General features: G+C 36.7%; 1 protein-coding gene across 2 annotated transcripts in view; it reads right to left on the bottom strand.

The window, feature by feature from the left end:
• GRAMD1C (GRAM domain containing 1C) overlaps positions 1–27,122 on the bottom strand; it is a 117,291-nt gene that overhangs the window by 86,633 nt on the left and 3,536 nt on the right. The window contains exons 2-5 of one of the 2 annotated variants that reach the window (XM_040484546.1): positions 24,762–24,911; positions 9,865–9,949; positions 1,693–1,796; positions 1,007–1,102 (exon numbers count right to left, since the gene is read on the bottom strand). In XM_040484546.1, the coding sequence (XP_040340480.1) occupies positions 1,007–1,102; positions 1,693–1,796; positions 9,865–9,949; positions 24,762–24,911 (435 nt within the window). Of the gene's footprint in view, positions 1–1,006; positions 1,103–1,692; positions 1,797–9,864; positions 9,950–24,761; positions 24,912–27,122 lie in introns of those variants that run through there. The other variant, XM_040484548.1, reaches the window with a different exon arrangement.

The following is a 27,122-nucleotide window of genomic DNA, read 5'->3' as shown; positions in this document are numbered from 1 at the left end:
TTCCATACAACACCCAGTGCTCATCCCAAAAGGTGCCCTCCTCAATACCCATCACCCACCCTCTCCTCCCTCCCACCCCCCATCAACCCTCAGTTTGCTCTCAGTTCTCAACAGTCTCTTATGCTTTGGCTCTCTCCCACTCTAACCTCTTTTTTTTTTCTTCCTCTCCCCCATGGGTTCCTGTTAAGTTTCTCAGGATCCACATAAGAGTGAACACATATGTTATCTGTCTTTCTCTGTATGGCTTATTTCACTTAGCATAACACTCTCCAGTTCCATCCACATTGCTACAAAGGGCCATATTTCATTCTTTCTCATTGCCACGTAGTACTCCATTGTGTATACAAACCACAATTTCTTTATCCATTTATCAGTTGATGGACATTTAGGCTCTTTCCATAATTTGGCTATTGTTGAGAGTAGCATTATGCTTCTAATGTCACACACAGAGCCCTAATCAATTTTCCAGGTGGGTACAGAAAGATTCTTCATATATCCCCACTACAAAATGGCAGATATTGTAGGCAGGATCATAAAAACAATGGCAGTTAAAGATAACTGCTACCCTAACTGCCATCCTAAAAAAAATAGTATAATGATTACATGTTTACTTGTATGCTACCCAAATCTCTCTGTTCACCAGAACCATTTGTTTTTATTAGTTGCTACTATGCAGGTATTATTGACTACACAATATCATGGAATTATTAGGGCATTTAGAAATAATGATGTTTTGGTAATGTTTACCCTAACTACCTCTTATAAAGAAGAAATGAAAAATATGGGAGAAAGTTCTCTGTGAACTATAAAGCACAAAAATTGTTAGCAGTCATTTAATTATCAGTGAGTACTTAACTACACAGAAATTTAGTATTAAATACAATATATCTCTATTACAAATTCCTAACTCCAAGAAGAATTGCCTACATCACCAACACTGATGAATCAGTATGATGCAGATTTTCTCCATGTTATGTAATAAGGCAAAGGTAGAAAAGTTTTTCACCTTTTCACTTTCTGTAACAATCTGGATAGCATTTGGGATGAGTCGAGCAGTTTTCTCCTTGGTTATGAAGGTTATGTTCTTTAATGCAATACAAATCTAAACACGTGAAAGAATGAAAAATTATTAAATGAATTTTTCTGAAACATATGCAGCACAAAATACGAAGTATGGAATCAATCTAATCCAGAATATTCCGTTGAAAAACCTGAAGGCGTTAATAACCACATGCTTGCATTCTCTGAGAAAAATAGGGTAAGCAGTCAGACGTTCTCCCCCAGCAGTAATTTCCTCCTCAGCTCTTATCTCTAACTTTAGGACAGAGTGTGAAAAGACATGTGGGTGTTCGTGTTCCACATTAACACATACACACACAAACAAAATTCAGACAGTCTGTCACATCAGACATGATTTTGGCAGTCAAATGGATGTATGTTCAAGCTTTTTTCAACCTGAAATCTCTTTCTCCAACTGTATTAAATATGTACAAATGGAGCTTGATGTATTAAGAAAATAGATTACACACTTCTACGATATATAAATATATCACGCGCATATAAAAGTACAGATATACAAATATATATAAATTTACTTCGGAATCTAAAGTACATTGTTTTTAGGAGGACTATATATATATTTCTATCTATGCAATTATTTGTATCAACAAGTCAAATCAAAATACATCTTACTGTAGTTTCCCATCTGAAGATGTTGCTATAGAAACACAGCCAGTTTTCTGAAAGATAGAGACGTCCCTGAAGCAAAATGTCCCTCTGAAGAGCACAAGCATAATCTAGATACACAAGGATAAGGAACAGCTTATTCACAAAAATCTGGCAACTTTATAACCTTATATTACTTTAACACATGAAAAGTCATCACTCTTTGTTCAATTGTTTGTTCGTTTATTCACTCACTCATTCAGATACTTTGGGCATCATACACCAGCTATTTTGTTGGAAACCAGGATTACCAAAAATGTACCTTGCCCACATGGAACACAGTCTATAAGGGAAGGTATACAATGAAAGAATTACAAAAGGAAGTATAATGATCAAAGTGTAGAGAAAGCTATGAGAGAATATAACAAGGAGTACACAGATATGGGGGAATTGGGCAGGGAGAGAGTATATCAGGAAAGTTCTCCAGAAAAAAGTAGTCTTTAAACTGAGATCTAAAAATCAATAAATGGTCAGGTGGACCATAAGGAAACAGCATGTGTAAAGACCCCGTGCAGAAAGAAACACAGCACATTTCAGTAACTATATAAAGATGTCTGAGCTAGAGAAGCTGGAAAAGCTATATCATATAAGGTTCACAGACAACAGTAGACTGTGGACTTTACGAGAAGCCACTGATGAGTTTTAAGTAGAAGGGGCATGATCAGATGTACATTATTAAAGACTACTTTTTTCACACTGTGAATATGGATTCAGATAAATGAGTTGGAAGTCCAGGGGAAAACTGATGGTGGCTCAGACCAAGAAATGACAGTAGTAAGAGAAAGAAGTGGTTAGATTCAGAGATATTTAGGAGGTACTACCGATGGAAAATTGGTGATTAATTAGACGTTGGAAAAGGGTGAGGGAGGGGACAAGGGCTACTACAAAAATTATATACATTTTAAGTTAGTTTCAAAGTTGATCCCCACTGCCTCAGCGCTAAAATCCAGCAAAATCAAGAGTGTTCTGGTAAATGCTGCTATTTACCAGTAAGTTAATATCATAATTTAGATTTGGCTCTTTGGCTGATGTAAACAGTATTGCTAAATTATCAATAATTCAAGACATAAAGATCTGCTATGATATTTGGTTTACCTGATAAATTTTAAAACTATATGAAGTGATTAGCAATTTTAGGAAAAAGCTGTTAAGGTTATGAATCTCAAAATATTTATATTTCATCATATTAAATTTCTAATTTAACTAAAATACTAAAAATTGAGCCAAGTAATTCAGTCTTTCAAAATGTTTCCTTCAGCAAAAGAAAACTGAGATGCCCCCAAAATCTTAGTAAATAATTAAGTAGATTAAGTTACTCATTACTAGTACACATCTCTAAAACAGGAATTGGGCTAAAGGTCACCTTGAGGTGTCCTGAAATTTTTATATAAGCCACTGAAACATTTTATTAATTTAATGCTTCTCACATTTCAGATCAGAAATACCTGGCAGACTTATTAAAACAGATTGGTAGGCCCCTCCCCAGAGTTTCTGATTAAATATGTTTGGAGTAGGGTGAAGAGTTTCATGTCTAACATGAGCCCAAGTAACGCTAACATTACTAGTCTGTGCACCACACTATGAGAACCAATGCACTATTTTACATTAACTATGTTCAAAGCCCTAGCAACCAACTGGATTATTTTAACCAAAGACTATTTGACACAGATTGACAGACTTTTTTTCAGTGGTTTAAAAAAGGGTTTCCCTCAAGGCACCTGGGTGGCTCAGTCGGTTAAGCATCGAACTCTTGATTTTGGCTCAGGTCATCACGGTTCATGGGATCGAGCCCTGTGTCCGGCTCTGCACTGACAGCACTGGGCCTGCTTGGGATTCTCTCTCCCTCTGTCTCTGCCCCTCCCCCACTCACATACACACACACACACACACACACACACACACACACACACTCTCTCTCTCTCTCTCTCAAAATAAATAAATTTTTTAAAACTTTAAAAAAAGGAGGGGGGCTTCCCTAAAACAGATGTATTTTATTGTAATAAACTTATACCTCAATAAAATTTATTCTTTATAAAATGGCTTCTTAGCAATATGGCCTATGCAGGAAATGAAAAAAAATTTAAGGCAGGAAATTTTACTTTTTTCTACTCCCAATTTCCCTACTGATAAACATGTAATTGTCATTTCAGAAGGCAATATTCTACCTGATTTGAGTCAAATGACAATCTGATTCATCTAGAATGGGATAAGAAAATGTTTATCAAAAATTGTTTTATGGATTTATAACTTTATAATTTGTGACTAGAAAGTTAGAATAAAATTAAGTAAATTAACTAAGCAACATAGGTCACTTTGATGTGTGTGTTAACATCAACTTACTAGCTATTGCATAATCAATTTCAGAAAAATTAAATGGCTCCTATTCTTAAAGATTTATTTTAATAACTACAGTATAATGAAGGATACAGTGGAAATATGTACCAAGTGTTATGGAAATACAGATAGAGTGAATCAGCACCATATACTTCTACAGTAAGGTTGTACAATAAATAAACAAGATGTCCTATTATAGTTTTATCAAAGAATTTAGGCATATCTATCCATAAGGGAGGTGAATTTAAAAAAATGTGTTTTTAAACAATCATGTCAGGAAACACATCCCAAAGTATTCTTTGGGAGCCCCATAATGGGAACACTGCTTTTAAAAAGACTCTTTGGGGGCATCTGGATGGCTCAGCAGGTTAAGCGTCTGACTCTTGGTTTCGGCTCAGGTCAAGATGTCACGGCTCACAGTTAGAGCCCTGCATTGGGCCCTGTGCTGACAGCACTGAGCCTGCTTGGGATTCTCTCTCTCTCCATCTCTCTTTCTCTCTCTTTCTCTACCTCTCCATTACTTATGTGCACATACACATGAGCACACTCTCACTCTCTCTCTCAAAATAAATAACTTTAAATAAATAAATAATACAAGAGTCTTTGGAATATTTTTAGGATTGCTTTCAGATTTAATACTTAAATTATAAAAGATAAGCATTCTCCTTTTTCACACTTAACATTTTTTATGTTGTTCTGTTTGCTTTTTACCTGAGACAACTGTAAAGGTAAATACAAATAGAAAAAAAATTAATTTTCCCTAGTGCAAAAAGGGAAAAAGACTCCCTCCTCACTTCTCTTTAAGCATTTTCTTCAGAAAATTTGTAAATTCTTTCTTGCTTCTTTGAGATACATGTGAATCTTTTTAAAAACAAAATAAGCCCCTTGCCAGGTTTACAATCCAGGAATGTTTCTCAAAGACTTAGGAGCCATCTCTTGGAAATGTAAACATCTAGAGAGATAGCCCCCTATCTCCCAGTTTCTGTAGTAGGGTAGGAGCTTAACTTTGGTGGGCAACTTGCTCCAAGCTGCAAAACAAACTCTTGTCATAAAGATACGAGTTTATTTTTCCTTTGCATAAAGCCAGTTAACTAACACAGATAGTAGCCCCAATTATCAGGTGAATTTATGATGAAATTGTGTGTGACAAACAGTACTATCATGTCCTCTTACTTGAGGACTAGTTATCACTCATCTTTAGAACATGTGTAAAGGGTTGTATCTGCTTGGCTATATAAAAGGGTGAGATTTTCTTTCTGTCTCTCTTCACAATCTCTTTTACAGATTACCTGTGAGCATATCCCATTCCAGTTGAATGCTTATTCAATAATAAAACTATTTTCTTTCTTTTCTACTTTTGTGAGAGGTTTTCTGGATTGGTAGGGTATTTTGTTTTTAATTGTATTTCTCCAACATAACATTTTCTTTGGCCAGGAATAAGAAGAGTAAGAATAAAGAAGGCACAAATGAATATTAGGAGTGAAAATGTGGACTCCAGCTAAAGTAGATGTTTAGAAATATTCTAGGGATAGTTAGTTGTTTAATCAGGGATTCATACTTGGGATAAGTCACCTAACAATTTAATTAGAACTACACTCCTTCAGGAGCTACTAGAAGCCCTTAGGCTACCTTTATTACTGTTTAACAACAAATGTTTGGCTAACTAGCAGAGACACAGAAAAGGGTTTTCATTAGCTAAATTAGTGGTTTATCAGCATACAGGATGTTAGACATGGGATCACACTGGTGAAATCAGTTGTATAACTAAACATGGATTGGTTATCTTTTAAAGACCCTCTTCATCATCAGTATTTTATGTACAGAGAAAAAGAACCTAGTAAGCTCTTACCCTTAGGTTTGGCACTTGTGTTACCTTGATCAGTGCTTCTCAAACTTTAACGTGCATATAAATTACCTGGAGATACCACTGAAGGGAGATTTGTGTCTTCTTCCCCATACGCTTAATTATTCAAGCATTTATTTTTATCAATATATACTCATGGATATTTTATTCTTCAAGTTATAATCCAATATTATCATTATTTATTTTATTGCTCAAATTATTCTCTCTTTGACCACTGGGAGTTCTTTCAAATTGGCTTTTTTTTTTTTTTTTTTTTTTTTTTAGCACTTCCTTACTTTCTGGCACTATAAGCTACTCCACAGTCACTCATATTTTCACTGCCCCAGCCCCAGAATGGACCATTTCTTCAAGGAGCTCTCATTCCTTTTATTGGGGATGGTATTTAGAGACCAATATCTGGGTCCTGGACATGCTGACTGCTTACTGAGGTATCACTGTTTCTAGGCTCGAGCAACAGACAGAGCTAGGGAATAGATGTATATATGCTAACCCATCCTTGAGTGCAATATGTCACTTGTATGTAATATAGTTAGATCCTTTTCTTACTGATGGAATTTCAACCTGGGATCTCCTGATATTCTGGTTGACTTTTTCAACTTTTATACAATAAAGTTACCTCTATAAAGGCTTCACAAATGCAATTATGTTACCACCACCCCAGTACCATATAGAACCATTCCATCACTGTAAAAATACCCTTGTGAAACCACTCTCCTTTCCCAGTGTCCACAAATCTGCTTTCCATCCCTATATATTTGCATTTTTCATAATGTCAAATAAATGGAATCATAAAACATGTAACCTTTTAAGTTTTGTTTTTCTCACTTAGAAAATGTATTGAAGATTCATCCATGTTGCAATGCATATTAATAGCTTGTTCCTTTTTATTGCTGAATAGTATTCCATTATATGGATGTGCCAGTTTGTTTATTCATTCACCAGTTGAATGACATCTTGGTTATTACCCATTGTTAACAAAGATGCTATAAACATTCATGTACAGGACTTTTGTGAACATCAGCTTACAGTTCACTTGAGAAAATAACTAGGATTGCCAGGTCATACGGTTAAGTGCATGTTTAACTTTACAAGAAACTGCCAACTTGCCTTTGAAAGCAGCTGCGCCAGCCTGCATTCCCACCACCAGGAGATGAGAGCCTTGCAGCCTCATCTTCATTTGCTGCTGTCCATTGTTTTGTTGTTGCTGTGAATTTTAGCAATTCTCACTGCCAGGTAGTTTGCTTGTGCTTTTAATGTGCATTCCCCTATAATAATTGATGTGGAGGGTTTTTTTACATGCTTATCTGTCCTCCATATATATCTTGGGTAAAGTGTATTTACCTATTTTTTTAATTGGGTTGTTTGTGTTCTTATTGTTGACTTTTATTTCCATTCTAAATACAAGGATTTTTTTTTTAATCAGATATGTGATTATCAACTATTTTCTCTCAGTCTGTGGCTTGGTACAATTAAACCTGGTTTTAGTTTTCTACTTTGTAAAAGTCTGTATTTTGCAAGTTTTATACAATAAACAGGTTCATTGTATCAGTGAGAGAAAACTAAAAAGTGTAAAATTTTTAAAACAAATTCACATACTGAAAAATACCTAGAAAGCTATACAAACAATATGAACTAAATTTATATGTAGGTGTTACGATTACCAATACTTTTCAATTTTTTTCCTTATATTTTTCTGCAGAGCTTTAATGTTTTATAATGAATATGTATCATTACATTATCAGATTAAATTCTTTCAAGAAGGCAGTGATAAGTATGATAAATTTTACACAGGTTTCCTTGAAAAGTCACTTGATTTCAAGTGACAAACTGGAAAGAAACACTTGCAACACACATGAAAAGATCTAATTTTTTAAACATCTAACAAGCTACTACAAATTAAGAAAAAGACAAAAAAACAGAAAAATGGGCAGAGTTTATGAAATGTTCACAGAAAAAGAAATACAAATGGTTTATACATATATAAATAGATGTTCAACCTCCTTTATAATTAAAAACATGGCATATTTCAACAATGATTAAGTACCATTTCTAACTACCAAATTTTACTAAAGCAAACTTCCTGAGGTGGGGCAAAACAGGTACTCACATACACTTTTGATGAAAATGCAAATTGGTGCAGACTTTTTGGAGGGTAACTTGGCAACAGGAAACTTATTAAATACTTATTACCTTTTTACCACAATTCCACTTCATAGAATTTATCTTACAATGTGTGTGCACATATGTGCTAAAACAAATGTAAAAGTTTCAATGCAACATTAGTGGAAATAGTAACAGACAGGAAGTGATCAAAATGTCCATCAATAAAGGATTTGTTAAATAAATTGCAGTACAGAGTTCATTTAGTTGAATATGGGCAGGCATTAAAAGAATGAAGTAATTCCTTAAGTAAGGCTAATAAAAAGAGCTCTAAACAAGGTTCAAAGAGTAAACACAGTATGTTCCCACTGAAATTCTCTTAGGCGGGGGGATGCCTGGGTGGCTCAGCTGGTTAAGCTTCTGACTCTTGATTTTGGCTCAGGTCATGATCTCATGATTCCTGAGATCGAGCCCTGCATCGAGCTCCATGATGACAGCATAGAGCCTGCTTGGGATTCTCTCTCTCCCTCTCTCTCTGTCCCTACCCCACTTGCATGTGTGCTTTCCCTCTCTTTCTCAAAATGAATAAATAAACTTAAAAAATAAAAAATAATAAAAAGAAATTCTGTTAGGAATATACATATATACCCCTTGAAATGCCTACAGAAAACTTCTCGAAATATACGTAAGAAATTACTCTAAGTGGCTATACAGCCCAAAAAGTATGTTGGAACAGTCTTGGTTGGAAGGACCACTCACTTCTCATTATATGCCCTTATATAGCATTTAAATATTTTGTCATGAGAATACATTGCTTTCAAATGTTCTTAGAAGTTGTTTTAACTCATTATGATATTTAAAGTACTGAGCTGAACTACAGAAATTCAGTTACATTGTGTTGAATACTGCCCAACAGTACCAGAAATCAGAAATTTCTATGAATAAATGGTTTAAATGAAATATATACTAAAATTAAAACCTAGTTTTATATTTTGATTATAAAAAAAACATATTAAGCTTATATCAAAAATTAAGCACTTTTGTAAGAAAAATAGTTACAGTTTTCCTCTTCAAGTCTATTTAAACAAAATCTACCTGAAAGATTACATGAGGGGCACCTGGCTAGCTCAGTTGGGAGAGCCTGCAACTCGATCTCCAGGTCATGAGTTCAAGCACCATATTGGGTGTAAAGATTACTAAAAACTAAATAAATAAACTTGGGACACCTGGATGGCTCAGTTGGTTGAGCAGCCAACTTCAGTGAGGTATGTGCTCACAGATCATGAGTTCGAGCCCCGCATCAGGCTCACTGCTGTCCTCAGCACAGAGCCCACTTTGTATCCTCTGTCCCCCTCTCTGCCCCTGGCCCTCCCCTTAAACTCTTAAAAATAAACATTTAATAAATAAATAAATAAACAAACAAACTTTAAAAAGAAGGATTACACGAATAAGAATATAGCCCCAGAAAATTTTACAAAATTGGCTCTATAATCTGTTAAGGAGTACCTTTTTCCGGGGAAAGTTAATATATATTGAACAGCAAATTTAAATTTTTCCTACAAAACCATATGAAACAAGCACCAGAAGAAATTGTGACAATTATTTCCTTTTAGTTCTATTTTTCTTAGCTAGTACCGAATATTTTTATAAGTCAGAAATCACTCCTCCCCAAATTATAACTTAGTTTTACATTGTCTAATTAGAATAACATGCTGCTTATCTTAAAAAATATTTTCTGTCTAGCACGAAGGCTCAAATTTTCTACAAATATTGTCACTTGTCAGTTCTCTTTTGATAATGAGGTAGTAAAATGGTTTTTTGCAACTTCCTGTCTGTTTTACCTGCTATCAGCTTCTCTGTATCAGGTAAGTGTGTGAACTGTCTTTTGTATTCCTCATTCCTGTCTTTATAGGTGGCACTTGAAATCTGCAACAATAAAAAGATTAAATTTCCATTTAATTATAATCTTTATTAGATGAACTAAAAGGTAGTGTCTTGAACAAATTTAAATGGACTGTAAAATAACATGCTTCTTATGCAATATTTTGTACATTTTTATATGAAAAACTAGATACATAAACATTTCAAAAAACACCAAAAGCAAGAAAAGGAAGCTCCCAGCATGCTGGAGTAAGGAGTTTAGCAAATTCTCTCTACAAAAGCAAATAAAAAACTATCAAAAAACATCATCTCAAATTATTGGAAATTGACCAAAGTCATGCAATAAACTGAGAAGCATTTTTTTCATGAAAATCTACCAAACTTAGAAGCAGCGGAAGTCTGTGGCACTGTTTCCTTGCCCAGTGGCCCTTACTCATCCTCCCCCATCGGTTAAATCACTGTGGCAGTGTGACAGTTCCACGAGGGCAGTTGTGTAGGCTATGAAAACTAGCAGCTATGCTGAGTGAGATGGCTGAGATGGTTCAGAGTGGAGAGCAGAAAAGCTATGCCCAGAAGTGAAAGGGAAAATTCTGAAGCTATCCACAAGAGTGTGAGGTTGTAGTCTCATTTGTGGCAAGAAATAAGCCCACTGGCAGATTAGCAGCAGACTTAACAAAGAGATCTTGGAGGAGAGACAGCCATAAATGGGGTTCATAAACTTCCCATGTATTCCTGGCTAAACAGAAGCTGCATGCATGGGTAGCAGAGACTACAGAGTTCCCATACTATCCACACATTCCTGGCTAGAAACAAGTCTTGGGGAAACATAAAAATTGAGACAAACTTGAAAACGGCCTGAACATTGAATACATTCCCCAACCTACACACAGATCTCTCAGCAGAAGAAAAAAGTCTTACTGGCTCTATGTATTTAAGCACAATTTCCAGGGCACCTGGGTGGCTCAGTTGGCTAAGCATCCAACTTTGGCTCAGGTCATGAACTCACGGTTCGTGAGTTTGAGCCCCGCATTGGGCTCTCTGCTGACAGCTCATAGCCTGGAGCCTGCTTCAGATTCTGTGTCTCCCTCTCTCTGCCCCTCCCCTGCTCATGCGCTCTCTCTCTCTCTCTCTCTCTCTCTCTCTCTCAAAGAATAAATAAACATTAAAAAAAATTCTCAAAAAAGCAAAATTTCTGACCAATCACTGGCTGACATAAGGGGTGACCACTAGGAAGCCAGCCTTGAAAATAAAAACAACAAGGGGCACCTGGGTGGCTCAGTCGGTTAAGCGTCCAACTTCAACTTAGGTCATGATCTCACGGTTCATGGGTTCGGGCCCCACATCGGGCTCTGTGCTGACACTCAGAGCCTGGAGCCTGCTTCGGATTCTGTGTCTCCCTCTCTCTCTGCCCCTCCTTTGTTCGTGCTCTGTCTCTCTCTGTCTCAAAAATGAATAACCATTAAAAAATGTTTTGATAATAATAAAAAATAAATAAAACCAACAACAATACTAAGCTGAGCAGAGATAAGACAAATAGATTTCACAGATTTACTCTAGGCAAGTTACTAAACAAACAAAAATCATCAATAACAAGCTTTAGGGGTAGGGAGGATGCAATTAGAATCCACAGTTGCTACAATACATTATCTTAATAGTACAATGTTCAACAAAAACTATGAAACATGCCAAGAAACAGAAAAATGTGACTCATACTAAGGAAAGAGAAAAGCAGGCAGTAGGGTCTTTCAGGGTCCCCAAATACTACATTTAGCAGACAAAGACATCAAAGCAATTATTACAAATATTACAAATCAAACAACTAAAGAGAATCATGCTTAAAGAATTAAAGAAAAACATGTCAATAGTGATTCAACAAATAGAGAATCTCAACAAACACATTTTAAAAAAATTTTTAAGGAAAAAAAAGGACATTCTGGAGTTGAAAACTACATTCACTGAAATAAAAAATTCACTGAAGGGGCTCAACAAAAATTCAACATAGCAGGGAAAGAATCAGTGAACTTAAAGATTATTAGCAAAAATTATCCAATTTGAAGAACAGAGATGGAAAAGATTGTAGAAAATGAACAGACTCAGAGACCCATGAGACAAAATTAAGCGATTCAAAATACACTCAGTAGGCTGAGCCACCTAGGTCATGATCTCACTGTTCGCGGGTTCTGTGCTGACAGCTCAGAGCCTGGAGCCTACTTCAGATTCTGTGTCTCTCTCTCTTTCTGCCCCTCATCTGCTCGCGCTCAGTCTCTCTCTCTCTCTCTCTCTCTCAAAGATTAATTTAAAAAAAATATATACAGGGGCGCCTGGGTGGCGCAGTCGGTTGGGCGTCCGACTTCAGCCAGGTCACGATCTCGCGGTCCGGGAGTTCGAGCCCCGCGTCAGGCTCTGGGCTGATGGCTCAGAGCCTGGAGCCTGTTTCCGATTCTGTGTCTCCCTCTCTCTGCCCCTCCCCCGTTCATGCTCTGTCTCTCTTTCCCAAAAATAAATAAACGTTGGAAAAAAAAATTAAAAAAAAATATTTAAAAAAATTAAAAATATATATATATATATACACAACAGAAGTAATGAAAGGTAAAGGGCAGGCAGAAAAACACTTGAAGAAATAATGGTTAAAACTTTCAAAATCTGCAGAGAAATATTAATCTATAGATCAAAGAAGCTCAATTAACCAAGAAGGACAGGGAAATTGTTGGACAATTGTTGACAACTGAAGGACAGTTAAACTGTGAAAGACAAAGAAGAACATGAACGCAAGAGAAAAATGACATGTACATACAGGTAAAAACTAGTATAATTACTGGCTGATTTGTCAACATAAACAATGGAGACAGCAGACCTGCTTCAAAGAAATGTGAAAGGAAGTCCTCAGACTGCAAAGAAAGGCTATAGTATGGTAAACTCAAATTCACAAGAAGAAATGAAGCACACCAAAAGTGGAAATATCAAAAGTAATTAATTAAAATATATCCTAAAAGATATCTGACACAAGATTATTTTAACGTTTATTTATTTTTGGGACAGAGAGAGACAGAGCATGAACGGGGGAGGGGCAGAGAGAGAGGGAGACACAGAATCGGAAACAGGCTCCAGGCTCCGAGCCATCAGCCCAGAGCCTGACGCGGGGCTCGAACTCACGGACCGCGAGATCGTGACCTGGCTGAAGTCGGACGCTTAACCGACTGCACCACCCAGGCGCCCCAAACACAAGATTATTTTAAAACTTACATGGAAGAGCTCCTTCCATGATGAAAACACTCAGCAAGAAGGCAAGAATGTGTAAAAACTGGATCACCCACACACTGTGGCAGGAATATAAAATGGTACCACCACTCTGGAAAACAGACTGGCAGTTCCTTAAAAACTAAATATGTAACTATCAATGACCCAACAATTGCATTCCTGGGCATTTACCCCTAGAGAGGAAAGCTATGTTCACACAAAAACCTGTACATGAATATCTACAGCAGTTTTATTCATCATAGCCCTAAACTGGAAATAGCCCAGATATTCTTCAGTGGATATATGGTTAAAACTATGGTACATCCATACCACGGAATTCTACTCAGCATTAAAAAGGAATGAACTGGGGCGCCTGGCTGGCTCAGTCAGGATCAAGAGCATCCGACTCTCGACCTCTGGGTTGGGAGTTCCAGCCCCACATTGGGTATAGAGATTATTTTTAAAAATAATAATATATATATACATATAATAATAGATATGTACATATTATATATGTACATTCATACATACATAAACTTTAATGAAATGTTAGTATACAAAATAGATGGATCTCCAGGGAATTATGATGAGTGCATAGCTAATATAAAAGGTTACATACTGGCGGCACCTGAGTGGCTCAGTCAGTTAAGTGTCTGACTTTGGCTCAGATCGTGATCTCATGGTTTGTGAGTTCAAGCCCTGTATCGAGCTCTATGCTGACAGCTCAGAGCCTGGATCCTGCTTCAGATTCTGTGTCTCCCCCTCTCTCTGCCCCTCTCATGCTCATGCTCTGTCTCTCTTTGTTTCTCAATAATAAATAAACGTTAAGAAAATTAAAAGGTTACATACTATATGATTCCATTTATATAATATTCTTGAAATGACATAATTATAGAAATGGAGAATAATTATAGGAATGGAGTGGTTGCTAAGGGTTGAGTAGGGGGAAGGGAACACTATAAAAAAGCTGTGTCTATAAAAATAGTTCTTGCTGTGATGCAAATGTTCTGTATCAATGTCAATATGCTGGTTGTGATATTGTCGTATAGTCTTGTAAGATGTTGTCATTGGGGGAAAACTGTTGAAAGAGTACAGGGTATCTGTATCATTTCTTACAACTCCATGTGAGTCTAAAATTATCTCAAACTAAAAGTAAAAAAAAAAAGTAAAAGAAGAAAGTTCGTAAGGTTAGAATAAATGTGTTAATTCTATGTAAAAGGGGGAAATGCTTTAAAGTAGTTTTAAAGCTGATTCAGAGGTCATTCCCCATACTCATGTTTGTTCTCCTCCATAACATTTTCACCAGAGAAATAACACAAGTAAAATCATTTAATTATTGAGCAAAATGTGACTAGTGTAATAGAAACTCACTCTTGTACGTGGCTCATGGGATCAATGTCATTGCTTTTAAGTTCACATCTCATGTCTAAGAAAAGGTTTTTTGGAAAGGTAGATAGAGAATGCTGAGGTAGAATTTTTGTATTATTTTAATTTGGTTTGCATGTGCTATTTAAACTTTCTCATCGTCCTACTCTCTCTCTCTCAAAAATAAAAATAAATAAACTTAAAAAAAAAAGGAGGGGGGCGCCTGGGTGGCACAGTCGGTTAAGCCTCCGACTCTTGGTTTCTTTCAGCTCAGTTCATGACCTCATGGTTCATGCAGCTCTGAACTGACAGCAGGAGCCTGCTTGATATTCTGTCTCTGTCTCTGTCTCTGTCTCTCTCTCTTTCTCTCTAAGTAAAAATAAACCAACTTTAAAAAAATAAAATAAAATTTCTCATTGTCCTAGATAATCAAAAGGATATACTTAGGTTGAAGCCCTAATTAATAACCCAGTAACACATTACTATTTCAGTTACTTTCCACATTCTCCATGTCATTTATTTAAATATGCTAATTTACTGCTAATTTCTTAGTAGTCATGCTACTTTACCAAAATATTTTTCCATGTTGATATGGTCATCTTTAAAGAAGTATACATTGTTTTTAATGAAATATGAATTTTCTTCCTTCAGCCCTCTATTGCTTTGGGTAATCAAATTCAAACCTTACAAAGGAAGATTAGGACAGCAGTCTAAAACCTAGTGCTTCCATCAGGTTTTTGCCCCCAAACTGTACTTTTTAATGTCACTAGAATCCTCTACTTTGCAAATCCAGTAGTCAATTTTCAGCTCTCACCTTATTCTACCTATCACAGTAGGTCACTCTGTCCTTAAAAGACTTCCATCATTTGCCTTTGAGGATGCCACACTTCCTAAGATTTTATCTCAGTAGTCAAATCGCAGTTTCTTTTGCTAGTTCCTGCTCCACCACCTGAGGTTCTAAACACTGGAGAGTCTACTTCTTTTCTCCATCCATATTTTTTCCCTAGGTGATCTCATCCAATCTTTATAAATCTGTTTTATTTTTTTAATGTTTTTTAAGGTTTATTTATTTTGAGAGAGAGAGAGAGAGAGAAAAAGCATTGGTTGGAGAAGGGCAGAGAGAGCAGGAGAGAGAGAATCCCAAGCAGGCTCTGCACTGACAGTGCAGATGCGGGCTCGAACTCAGGAACCATGAGATCATGACCTGAGCAGTCAGATGCTTAACCAACTGAGCCACCCAGGCACTCCAAAAATCTGTCTTTAAATACCATCCATACTCAAAGTCTTCAAAATTTATTTCCTGCTTCAATCTCTCTCCTACGATTCATGTCATAAATCCAATTGTCTACTAGACTTTTCTACTTATATATCAAATATGCATCTCCAACTGCATTTTCCCAACTCCCAAAACTACTTCGTCCCCCTGCTATCTGCATCTTTCTCTTCTCCTAAGCAATGCTTCCATGCACCCCGTTGCACTGACCAAAAACCTAGAAATTATTATCCTTGATCTTTTTCTTCTTCTTCACTCACCATATCTGACTCCATAAGGAAACTGTCAAACAAGCCAATCTTATTCCCGACTCTTGCCTTCCCACAGAACCCCACTTCCATTTTCCTTTCTTCTCATGGTTCATCAGTATTCTTTCTTTGTCCCTCATAGGGCTCTCTCAAATGGCACCTCCTCAGAGAAGCTTTTCCAGACCATCTTGACTGAAAATGCTACTCCCTTCCATGTGATTCTCTACACCTTACATGCTTCTATTATCTTTAGAGCTTCTATCACTACCTGACATAATATTACACATTTGCAGAGAGAGAGAGAGAGGCAAACCATTAAAGACCTTTAACTATAGAGAACAAACTGAGGGTTGCTGGAGGGAAGGTAGATAGGAACATTGGCTAAATGGGTAATGGGTATTAAGGAGGGCCCTTGTGATGAGCACTGGGTGTTCTATGTAAATGATGAATTACTAAATTCTACTCCTGAAACCAATATTACACAATATGTTAACTAGAATTTAAATAAAAACTTGAAACAAAAAAATATTATACATTTGCTCAGGTGTATACTATCCATCTCCCAGTCAGCTCTAGAATGGCAGAGACACCCCCGAGTTCACTTAGAATAGGCTGGTGCATAGATGACACTCAAATGAATTATTAAGGCTATTCCTGGGGGCCTGGCTGCCTCAGTCAGAAGAACATGCGACTCTTGATTTTGGGGTTATTAGTTCAAGCCCCATGTTGGGTGTAGAGTTTAATAAAAAATAATAACAAATACACTTTAAAAAAGACTTCTCCTATCTTAATTGATGTACATCTACCTTTGTCACTTATATGATAATAATTTCTCTGCTCATATATTCTTTTCATTTACCGTGTGAGAGACTCACCGTACCTCCTGATTCTGACATCTTTCATCAAGAGTAGAACATTTTCAGCTATATTCTTTTTGAATGTTGCCTTTATGTTGATCTTCTGAAACTTCTAATGGAACCATAATGGACTCCTCTACTTTTCTCCTTATATCTCGAGCCATTCTCTTTAAAATTTTCTATCTTTATCTCTCAGTGGTACAGTGTGAATAACTTCCTCATATATATCCTTCAATTTGCTGACTTTCTCTTTATCTGGTATTTCCCACATCCACTGAATTTTTAAATTATTATTTCAATAACCACATTTTTCATTTCTAGAAGTTGAATTTGGTTGTTTTCCAAATCTGCCCAGTGTTTTTAAGAATGTCTTATCCAGGGGCACCTGGGTAGCTCAGTTGGTTAAGTGACCGACTCTTGATTTCAGCCCAGGTCATGATCTCATGGTTCGTGGGACTGAGCCCACGAACAGCGCCCTCTGTCAGTGCAGACCCTGCTTGAGATTCTCTCTTTCCTCTCTCTCTGTCCCTCCCCCAACTCATGTGCATGTGCACATACACACACACACTCTCTCTCAAAATAAATAAATAAATAAACAAACAAACATATTAAAAAAGAATGTCTTGGGGCGCCTGGGTGGCTCAGTCGGTTAAGTGTCCGACTTCGGCTCAGGTCACGATCTCGCGGTATGTGAGTTCGAGCCCCGCATCGGGCTCTGTGCTGACTGCTCAGAGCCTGGAGCCTGTTTTGGATTCTGTGTCTCCCTCTCTCTCTGACCCTCCCCTGTTCATGCTCTGTCTCTCTCTGTCTCAAAAATAAATAAACGTTAAAAAAATTTTTTTTAAAAAATGTCTTACCCACTTATTGCATGCTTAATTTCTTCTATTAAGTCTTAAATAATATCAAATAATGATTTTATAGTCTTTACCTAGTAGTTCTATCCAAAATTTTGAAGCAATATGCTATTCATTGAATATCCTTCTGCTCACTCATAAAGTATTAAATTCAGGTCCCAAAACTTCATGAGAGATCAACTATAGTTGTGTACTCTCAGGAATATTTCCCTCCTCTACCACCCAAAGCCCAAGTTTAGACAAATAAGCTTCCTTGTCTTCAATGGGCAGATGTAGGTGGATTTTTTTCTTAGCCTACCTTTCACAGAATGTATAACTCTTCAAGAGTCATGGCTTTATAAGTTCTCTGTTCTAATTCATACAAGTCCAAGACATGTCTTCTATCCCAGTGTAGCCATTAAAGTTTTCGTTACAGAGACTAATTAACTCCCCAGGCTGCCTCAACATTAGCTCATGTGCTTACAACTCTGATAATCAGTTCCCTCTTCTTTTTTAGCCCTCGGGTAGTTCCCTTGCTATTCCGTGAGCCCAGACATTCAATTTATAAACATGTTTGTAACATTTCATACAGCATTTCTAGGTACTTTGTAACAGAGGAGTTTTTAAGTTAAATGGTCCTCTTTCTCAGCCTAAATGTCCATCAACTGATGAATGGATAAAGAAATTGTGGTTTATATACACAATGGAGTACTACATGGCAATGAGAAAGAATGAAATATGGCCCTTTGTAGCAATGTGGATGGAACTGGAGAGTGTTATGCTAAGTGAAATAAGCCATACAGATAAAGACAGATACCATATGTGTTCACTCTTATGTGGATCCTGAGAAACTTACCAGGAACCCATGGGGGAGGGGAAGGGAAAAAAAAAAAGAGGTTACAGTTGGAGAGAGCCAAAGTATAAGAGACTCTTAAAAACTGAGAACAAACTGAGGGCTGATGGGGGGTGGGAGGGAGGAGAGGGTGGGGGATGGGTATTGAGGAGGGCACCTGTTGGGACGAGCACTGGGTGTTGTATGGAAACTAATTTGACAATAAATTTCACATATTAAAAAAAAAAAAAAGGTCCTCTTTCCATATTGCCAGAAATGTTAGTTCCTATTCCTTTATAATTAAATCTAAAATTAATAACATATCTAGATTTTCAAACAAAATCTATAATTGAATATTAATGAATAAAATATTATTTTCAAATCCAACAGAAACTAGAAAATAAGTTCATTCTTTTTTATCAGCTACGAAAGTCAATGTCTAAAATATCCTTTTTACCTTGAATAAATTCAAGATATTCTGTGTGGAGGACAACGTCTGATTACAGAAAACACCTTTTCTAAAGTTGCCAAAGTACATTTCAAACATACTAATTAATCCTCTTGGGTTTTGTTTTTATTGTTATTTAACAGTATAACATTAATTAATCCTCATGGTGTACCTAATTCTAAATCATGTTTGTGGTAAGTTGTATCCAATAAAAAAGCTTACTTGTGAATAACATGACTATGATCATGCTGTAAGTCAATGATAAAGTACAGAGTCAAGACTTATGATTTCTTGTATAATTAGAAAAAAGTTTATTATGATCTAAAGAATTTCAACTCTAAATATTTTCTACCAAAACTTAAGTAGAGTAGTTATTATTTGTACATATATAATGTTTCAAAATCTACACTTGTTTTATCCTTGAAATGTTTTAGAACAAAAATATTTTTAAAATGACAAATTTAAACTCTAACCTCTTTTAAAACTCTCCTATTCTTTCTTTTTTTTCCCTGTCTCCCTTCCAGATTCAAAGATCTGAGGAATATGAGATTTCATATGTTCTTTATTCTATGTATATTTGCCAAGATTTTCAAATATACACTCAAAGGAAAACACCCCTAAACAAATTTTAGTTACACAATTCAGAAAACTTTATAAATGCCTCCACTTTTAAAATACAATTATCAAGTAAATCAGCTATTAAAGAAATAAGTATATACAAATGACAAATATTTTTAAAGAGAAATTTAATATTAATGAAATATCAACATAAAAAGGAATGCCTAAAATTAAGTACCTTATCCAAAGCACTATTATTTCTATTAGAAAGCCCAGGTAAGGAGTACCTGGGTGGCTCAGTTGGTTAGGCATCTGACTTCGGCCTAGGTCATGATCTCACCGTTCCAGAGTTCGAGCCCCATGTTGGGTTCTGTGCTGACAGCTCAGAGCCTGGAGCCTGTTTCAGATTATGTGTCTTTCTCTCTCTCTCTGCCCCTCCCCCACTCACACTCTGTCTCTCTCTCTCTCTCTCTCTCTCTCTCTCAAAAACAAACATTAAAAAAAAAAAAAGTCCAGATAAGTATGTCATTTCCTAAACATAAGCAACAGAAAATCTCAAATGCTTTTTTCTACTTTCAAAAGTTACTAGTTCAACATCATGAAGAGAAGTTACATTAAGTAAATGCATCTTCTGCAGACCTCTGAATGCTTTTCCTCTGGAACATTAATCTACCTGGAATCATCATTTTAGTCAGGAAAAAAAAAGTGTTTTTTTTGTTTGGTTGGTTGGATGTGGGGTTTTTTGCGGTATATTTTTACTAACAGTTAAAGGGCAAAAGGATAAATATTTGTTTGCCATTAAGTTTATTTCAAGTTTATTCTCTTCCTTTTCACATAATTATTGTTATACTGGGACTTAAAAGTTATTAATAAGACTAATTTCTCACACAGTAGGCTTAAACATTTTCATTTTTAAGTATAAAAGAAAATAAATATAACCATTAAGATTCCTATCTTAAAATTATGGGATTGAAATAGAATATCCACAGCTATTGATCTCACTGTCCAATGCTATGGTAATTTGATCAAACTTCTTTAAAGTCCTACTGTCAGCTGCTAACTACCCTAGAAGTAAAATAAGTCAATAAAACTGAAAAAATAAAGCGCTACTGTCAGAAAGACAATCACTAGCCAATTTGTCAAGCAGCACAAGATTAAATGCATAGAGTCTAGAAGAAACCAGCCTCAGCAACGACAAAAAAAACTTAAACTTTGTTTCACTGTCTTGTATCCTTTTGCCAAGTTTTCACAATTTTTTATTTGGGGGGAATCATCAAAATATCTTTTCCAATATTACAAATAGCAGGTCCTCTGTCTTCTCTAGCACTTTTCACCCCTTTCTACCACTCTTAAGGAAAGGTGTTCCACATGTAACATACTCCCACTATATATGCCCAGAGTTTTTTATGACTGATACACAGCTGCCAGAAATGTAAATTATGAGCACTTGCTAGCCAAACACCTCCTCCACCTTTTTCCCTATTGATTCAAGACACACTAATGTTGCAATACCAAGGCCTGATCTCTCATTTTAGAAATGAGGCGCCTGACAGGTTGAACAACATAGTCAAGAGTACCACACAGTGAAATCACCAGGCACAGAGCGTACGTACTCTATCCCAAATTTTTTGTTCCCAATCTCCAATTCATTAAATGATACCATGCTTCCCTGTAGATTCACTATTGTGGAACAACTGAGTTAGCCAGGCCAAAATATATGAGTTAATCGACACTAGTGAATTTTTCAGGTCCTGGGAGCTTAACTCTTTAAATAACAAAACTTTAAAAAGTTATCAATTCTTGGGGCACCTGGGTGACTCAGTTGGCTAAGTGTCCGACTTCAGCTCAAGTCATGATCTCATGGCTCGTGGGTTCAAGCCCCACATCTGTGCTGACGGCTCAGAGCCTGGAGCCTGCTTCAGATTCTGTGTCTCCCTCTCTCTCTGCTCCTTCCCCATTCACGCTCTGTCTGTCCCTCAAAAATAAATAAACATTACAAAAAATGTTTTTCATTCCTCAAAACAAAGTGCTTGTAATTAGCATATAGACCTAAACTGAGACAAAGTAGACTTTCAACACTCTAAACAAGTGCTTCTCAAGCTTGAATGTTCATACAAATCTCCAAGAATTCTTGTGAAATAAAGACTCTAATTCAATAGGTCTGAGATCGGGCCCAAGACTCTGCATTTCTAATCAGCAGACAGGTGAAGCCAAGTCTGTTGGCCCACATACTACAGTTTGAGTAGCAAAGGTCTAGAACACATACCTCTTTTCTTCCTCTCTCCTATTTCTAAATCCTCATTCCCCTGCTTGTTCCTTTTTTAGCTTTACCCTTCTTCTTAGGTTAAGTCTGCAAAGAATAACCACAGTGACTATTTAGTCCTGTAGATAGCCCTTGGAATTATAAAGGTTTTCCAATCCATAACAAAGCTACACGATCATAGTGCAGAAGGGCCAAAACACTACAGTAGTCATAAACTGTCTCTGAATGAAACCAAGAATAATATAATCAATATAGATGACATGATTTTCAGGAAGTATAATTATTTGGTATATTTGTTAGCAATTAAACATTTTCCTTCAGATATGGTTTTAAAAAACTTAAGTTTCTTAATAGGAAGTCAGAAACTTTTTCATGTTAAGATTCAATAACATTCACCGGACTTCAAGCTGTATTACAAAGCTGTAATCATCAAGACAGTATGGTACTGGCACAAGAACAGACACTCAGATCAATGGAACAGAATAGAGAAAACCCAGAAATGGACCCACAAACGTATGGTCAACTAATCTTTGACAAAGCAGGAAAGAATATCCAATGGAATAAGGACAGTCTCTTCAGCAAGTGGTGCTGGGAAAACTGGACAGCGACAGGCAGAAAAATGAACCTGGACCATTTTCTTACACCATACACAAAAATAAACTCAAAATGGATGAAAGACCTAAATGTAAGACAGGAAGCCTTCAAAACCCTCCAGAAGAAAGCAGGCAAAAACCTCTTTGACCTTGGCCATAGTAACTTCTTACTCAACATGTCTCTGGAGGCAAGGGAAACAAAAGTAAAAATGAACTATTGGGACCTCCTCAAAATAAAAAGCTTCTGCACAGCGAAGGAAACAATCAGCAAAACTAAAAGGCAACTGACAGAATGGGAGAAGAATATGTTATTTGCAAACAACATATCAGGTAAAGGGTTAGTATCCAAAATCTGTAAAGAACTTACCAAACCCAACACCCAAAAAAACAAATAATCCAGTGAAGAAGTGGGCAAAAGACATGAATACACACTTCTCCAAAGAAGACATCCAGATGGCCAACCGACACATGAAAAAATGCTCAACATCACTCATCATCAGGGAAATACAAATCAAAACCACAATGAGATACCACCTCACACTTGTCAGAATGGCTAACATTAACAACTCAGGCAACAACAGATGTTGGCAAGGATGTGGAGAAAGAGGATCTCTTTTGCACTGCTGGTGGGAATGCAAACTGGTGCAGTCACTCTGGAAAACAGTATTGAGGTTCCTCAAAAAACTAAAAATAGAACTACCCTACGACCCAGTAACTGCACTACTAGGTATTTATCCAAGGGATACAGGTGTGCTGTTTTGAAGGGGCACACCCCCCCCAATGTTTATAGCAGCGCTATCAACAATAGCCAAAGTATGGAAACAGCCCAAATGTCCATCGATGGATGAATGGATAAATATGTGGTATATATATACAATGGAATATTACTCGGCAATCAAAAAGAATGAAATCTTGCCATTTGCAACTATGTGGATGGAACTAGAGGGTATTATGCTAAGCAAAATTAGTCAAAGAAAGACAAATATCATATGACTTCACTCATATGAGGACTGTAAGACACAGAACAGATGAACACAAGGGAAGGGAAGCAAAAATAATATAAAACAGGGAGGGGGAAAAAACATAAGAGACTCTTAAATATGGAGAACAGAGGGTTACTGGAGGGGTTGTGAGAAGGGGGATGGGATAAATGGGTTAGGGGCATTAGGGAATCTACCCTTGAAATCATTGTTGTACTATATGCTAACTAACTTGGATGTAAATTATAAAAAAAGATTCAATAACTGAGCTACTAATTATGAAGAGAATAATGGTACTAATCCTTATAACCTATTAATATTATTTCTTTTTTAGGCTACTGTAAAACTACAAGAAATTCTGCTACCAAGTATACCTAAGAGTCAAGAGAGCAGCTTTCTAATGACTTAATATTTGAAGTACATATGTCTCATTATCTTCTATAAATTTCAGTTATAGTTGCAGTATACAAGATTCTGTCAAATATCTTATAACTCTGACAGGAATTGGTAGATTTGGAATGAGTCCTTTAAGATAATAAATGCTAGCATTCATATGGCAATAGAAATGTTGTTCCTACCAAAAGACACTATCCACCTAATCATGAGTCTCAAAGCAGAAGTCTCATTTTACAATGGGGAAACTTGACCCACATCCCAGTTCTGCAACTAAGTACAGTGCAAAGAGAATATGAAACTCCTAACTTTAAAACTTACCTTGTAATTACTATATTCTACAGGTCAAACATTGTTAAACTTCCTTTTAGGTATCAAAACTAATTCTTTAAATCAAAGTTATGTAGGGGCACCTGGGTGGCGCAGTCGGTTAAGCGTCCGACTTCAGCCAGGTCACGATCTCGCGGTCCGTGAGTTCGAGCCCCGCGTCAGGCTCTGGGCTGATGGCTCAGAGCCTGGAGCCTGTTTCCGATTCTGTGTCTCCCTCTCTCTCTGCCCCTCCCCCGTTCATGCTCTGTCTCTCTCTGTCCCAAAAATAAATAAACGTTAAAAAAAAGTTTATTAAATCAAAGTTATGTAAAATAGCTGGTTTCTCAGTAACATTTAGAAATATGGTTTCTGCATAATGTTAGTCTCTTGCAATATAGTGAACAACAACGTAGGTAGAATCCAATTCTGTGCTGTAGTTTTCTCCCAGGAAAACTGAAGCAGATAATTCCACTCCATCAAACCAGACAACAGTGCATTCTAGTGGCCAAAGAAGAGCATAATCAGAAATGTCTCGGACTCTGGTAAAACTTAACTGTCTAAAATCAAGAAGCTAATAAAATATTATAAACATTCTATGAACTGCTATAAATTTAAAGAAAATTTGCATTTAAGATTAAAGTGAAAATATAAGAAAGAAAAAATATTACCCAAAAGCTCCAGTCACCACTCCAGTTATGTAAATTTGGCCCCTGTTTTTTTGCTGACACTGTGTTATTCTCATCCGCAACTGGGCTAGGATTCTCCTCTAACTCTTCCTGTGGCTCAGGGGCAAAGCTTGAATCCCCTGCATTTATTGCCTGGAAACAAGTATCAACAATTTAAATTACTTATTGAGAAATGCTCATTTTAAAAATGAAAAGAGTTAGTGTTCAAAATACACAAATTAACTTGAAAACAATATTTAAGCATTTAGGAAACAGTAATTAACATGTTTTTTCTTCTACAGTTCATATATTTACACATGTGACAAATATTCTCCAACTACTACTACTCATTAGGTAGTTTAATTGGCACTGGGAATTCAAAAATGAATAAAAGGAAGTCCTTAGCTTCCAGAAGTCACAGTCAGCTAGAGGAATAGCTGTTTAATAACAGTAAAAAATATTTTTTACTGTTTAATAACAGTAAAAAATACCATGTAAGGGGGATGACAATTAGTTCAACCTCTTTGGAGAATAATTTGCAATGCCTGCTCTGGTCTAGAATGGGTATAAACTAAAACTCTGTGCACATGGAGTCAACAATGGTTATAGTACTAAGAAAGTGGAAACAAACTTACTAACCATAATTTGTGGGAAATTGGTAAATTAACTCTGATTTATACAAACAATGTAGTTAAAATCAATGAATCAGGCATTGACCCCCAGTCTATGGAGCATTCTGGGGAAAGAGCACACTCTGTGCAAGAGATGGACCCATTTGGGCAGTCACTCATGAAAGAGAGTCATTTTGGAGTAAAAAAAGAGAGAGAGAGAAAAGAGCCGGGAGGAGGGAAGGGAGCAACCATTGTGAGAACACATGGCTCACCTGGACCCTTAAATACCTCTGTTGTTCCTGCTGTTGCCCTGCTGCCACTGGTACCTATGCCTCTATTGTAACAAAAATCCTGATCCTCCAGGTTACAGAGAAAAGCAGCCATGGAACCCATGTGGCACAGCAAAGGGGTAATTCAAACTCAGCTTCAGCTCAGGGTTGGTTTTTTTGTTTTTGTTTTTTAGCGTTTATTTATTTTTGAGAGAGAGAGAGAGACAGAGGGACAGAGAGAGAGAGACAGAGCATGAGCAGGGGAGGGGCTGAGAGAGAGGGAGACACAGAATCTGAAGCAGGCTCCGGGCTCTGAGCCGTCAGCACAGATGTGGGGCTTGAACCCATGAGCTGTGAGATCATGACCTGAGCTGAAATCAGACACTTAACTGACTGAGCCACCCAGGCGCCCCAAGCTCAGGGTTTTTAAACTCCACAAAGTAACCACATACCCCTAACCCTGGTAACACTGATTTGAGGCTCTCTGGAGGATGAAATTTATAAATATGAAATGATAGACAGGACTGCCTCCACTTGAAATATATTCACTCACCACCAAAAGAGAGAAAAACAATAAAGAAACAAACAAAGAAACAACAACAAAATAGAGAAGTCCACAATTTGGCCCAGTTGGAAATCCAAAATTTACTAAAATAATTTATACAACAAAAGGTAAAGATTGGCTTTTATATCTCTATAGCACAGGTTTTTGAATTAACTTCAACATCTGCTGAAATGCCTTAAGTGGCAAATTTTCATGACTTTAATCAATACTGGGCTCAAACTACAGTTATACCTGGAGATCCCACTAAATTTAGGGAAATACTCAACATAAAATAGATAATAAATAGGTATGTGTCACTTTAACCACCAGAACTTCTGTCTTGCTGAAATTCTTCCAGGTAATGGTATAGTACACATCACCCTAAAATATTCCATATTGGCAGTGGATGCTCTGACCCAACAATAAATTTAAAGAGTCTTTGGAGCATACAAATGGCTTTTTAAAAAGCCATGGACCACTCCCTCAACCCCTAGCTAAAATAGTAAATACAACTCAACTCAATATAACATTAAACAGGGCCTTTGAGGATTGGGATTTACTATAAAAGACCTAATTAGTGAAAGAGTGATTATCTGTATGGTTTCTCCATTTAACAGCCCAACATGGCCTATTAAAGTTGGAAAAATGAATGGTGCCTCACAGTTGATGACTGTGCCCTTGATGCTGTGTTCCTTCCCATGAAGTCCCCTTTACCACATACTATTGAAATTACTGACTCTATCCAATCAGAAACTGGTAAATATATGTTATAATAGGGGCGCCTGGGTGGCTCAGTCGGTTAAACGTCCGACTTCGGCTCAGGTCATGATCTCAAGGTTTGTGGCTTCAAGCCGCCCATCGGCCTCTGTGCTGTCAGCTCAGAGCCCGGAGCTGGTTTCAGATTCTATGTCTCCCTCTCTCTCTGACCCTTCCTTGTTCA

The sequence above is a fragment of the Herpailurus yagouaroundi genome, unplaced genomic scaffold (genome assembly GCF_014898765.1).
Source record: "Herpailurus yagouaroundi ecotype Mexico unplaced genomic scaffold, PumYag 162, whole genome shotgun sequence".
In the NCBI taxonomy this organism is placed as follows: domain Eukaryota; kingdom Metazoa; phylum Chordata; class Mammalia; order Carnivora; family Felidae; genus Herpailurus; species Herpailurus yagouaroundi.
Note: the sequence above shows the minus strand (reverse complement) of the source record. Positions and strands in the feature narration are given on the sequence as shown.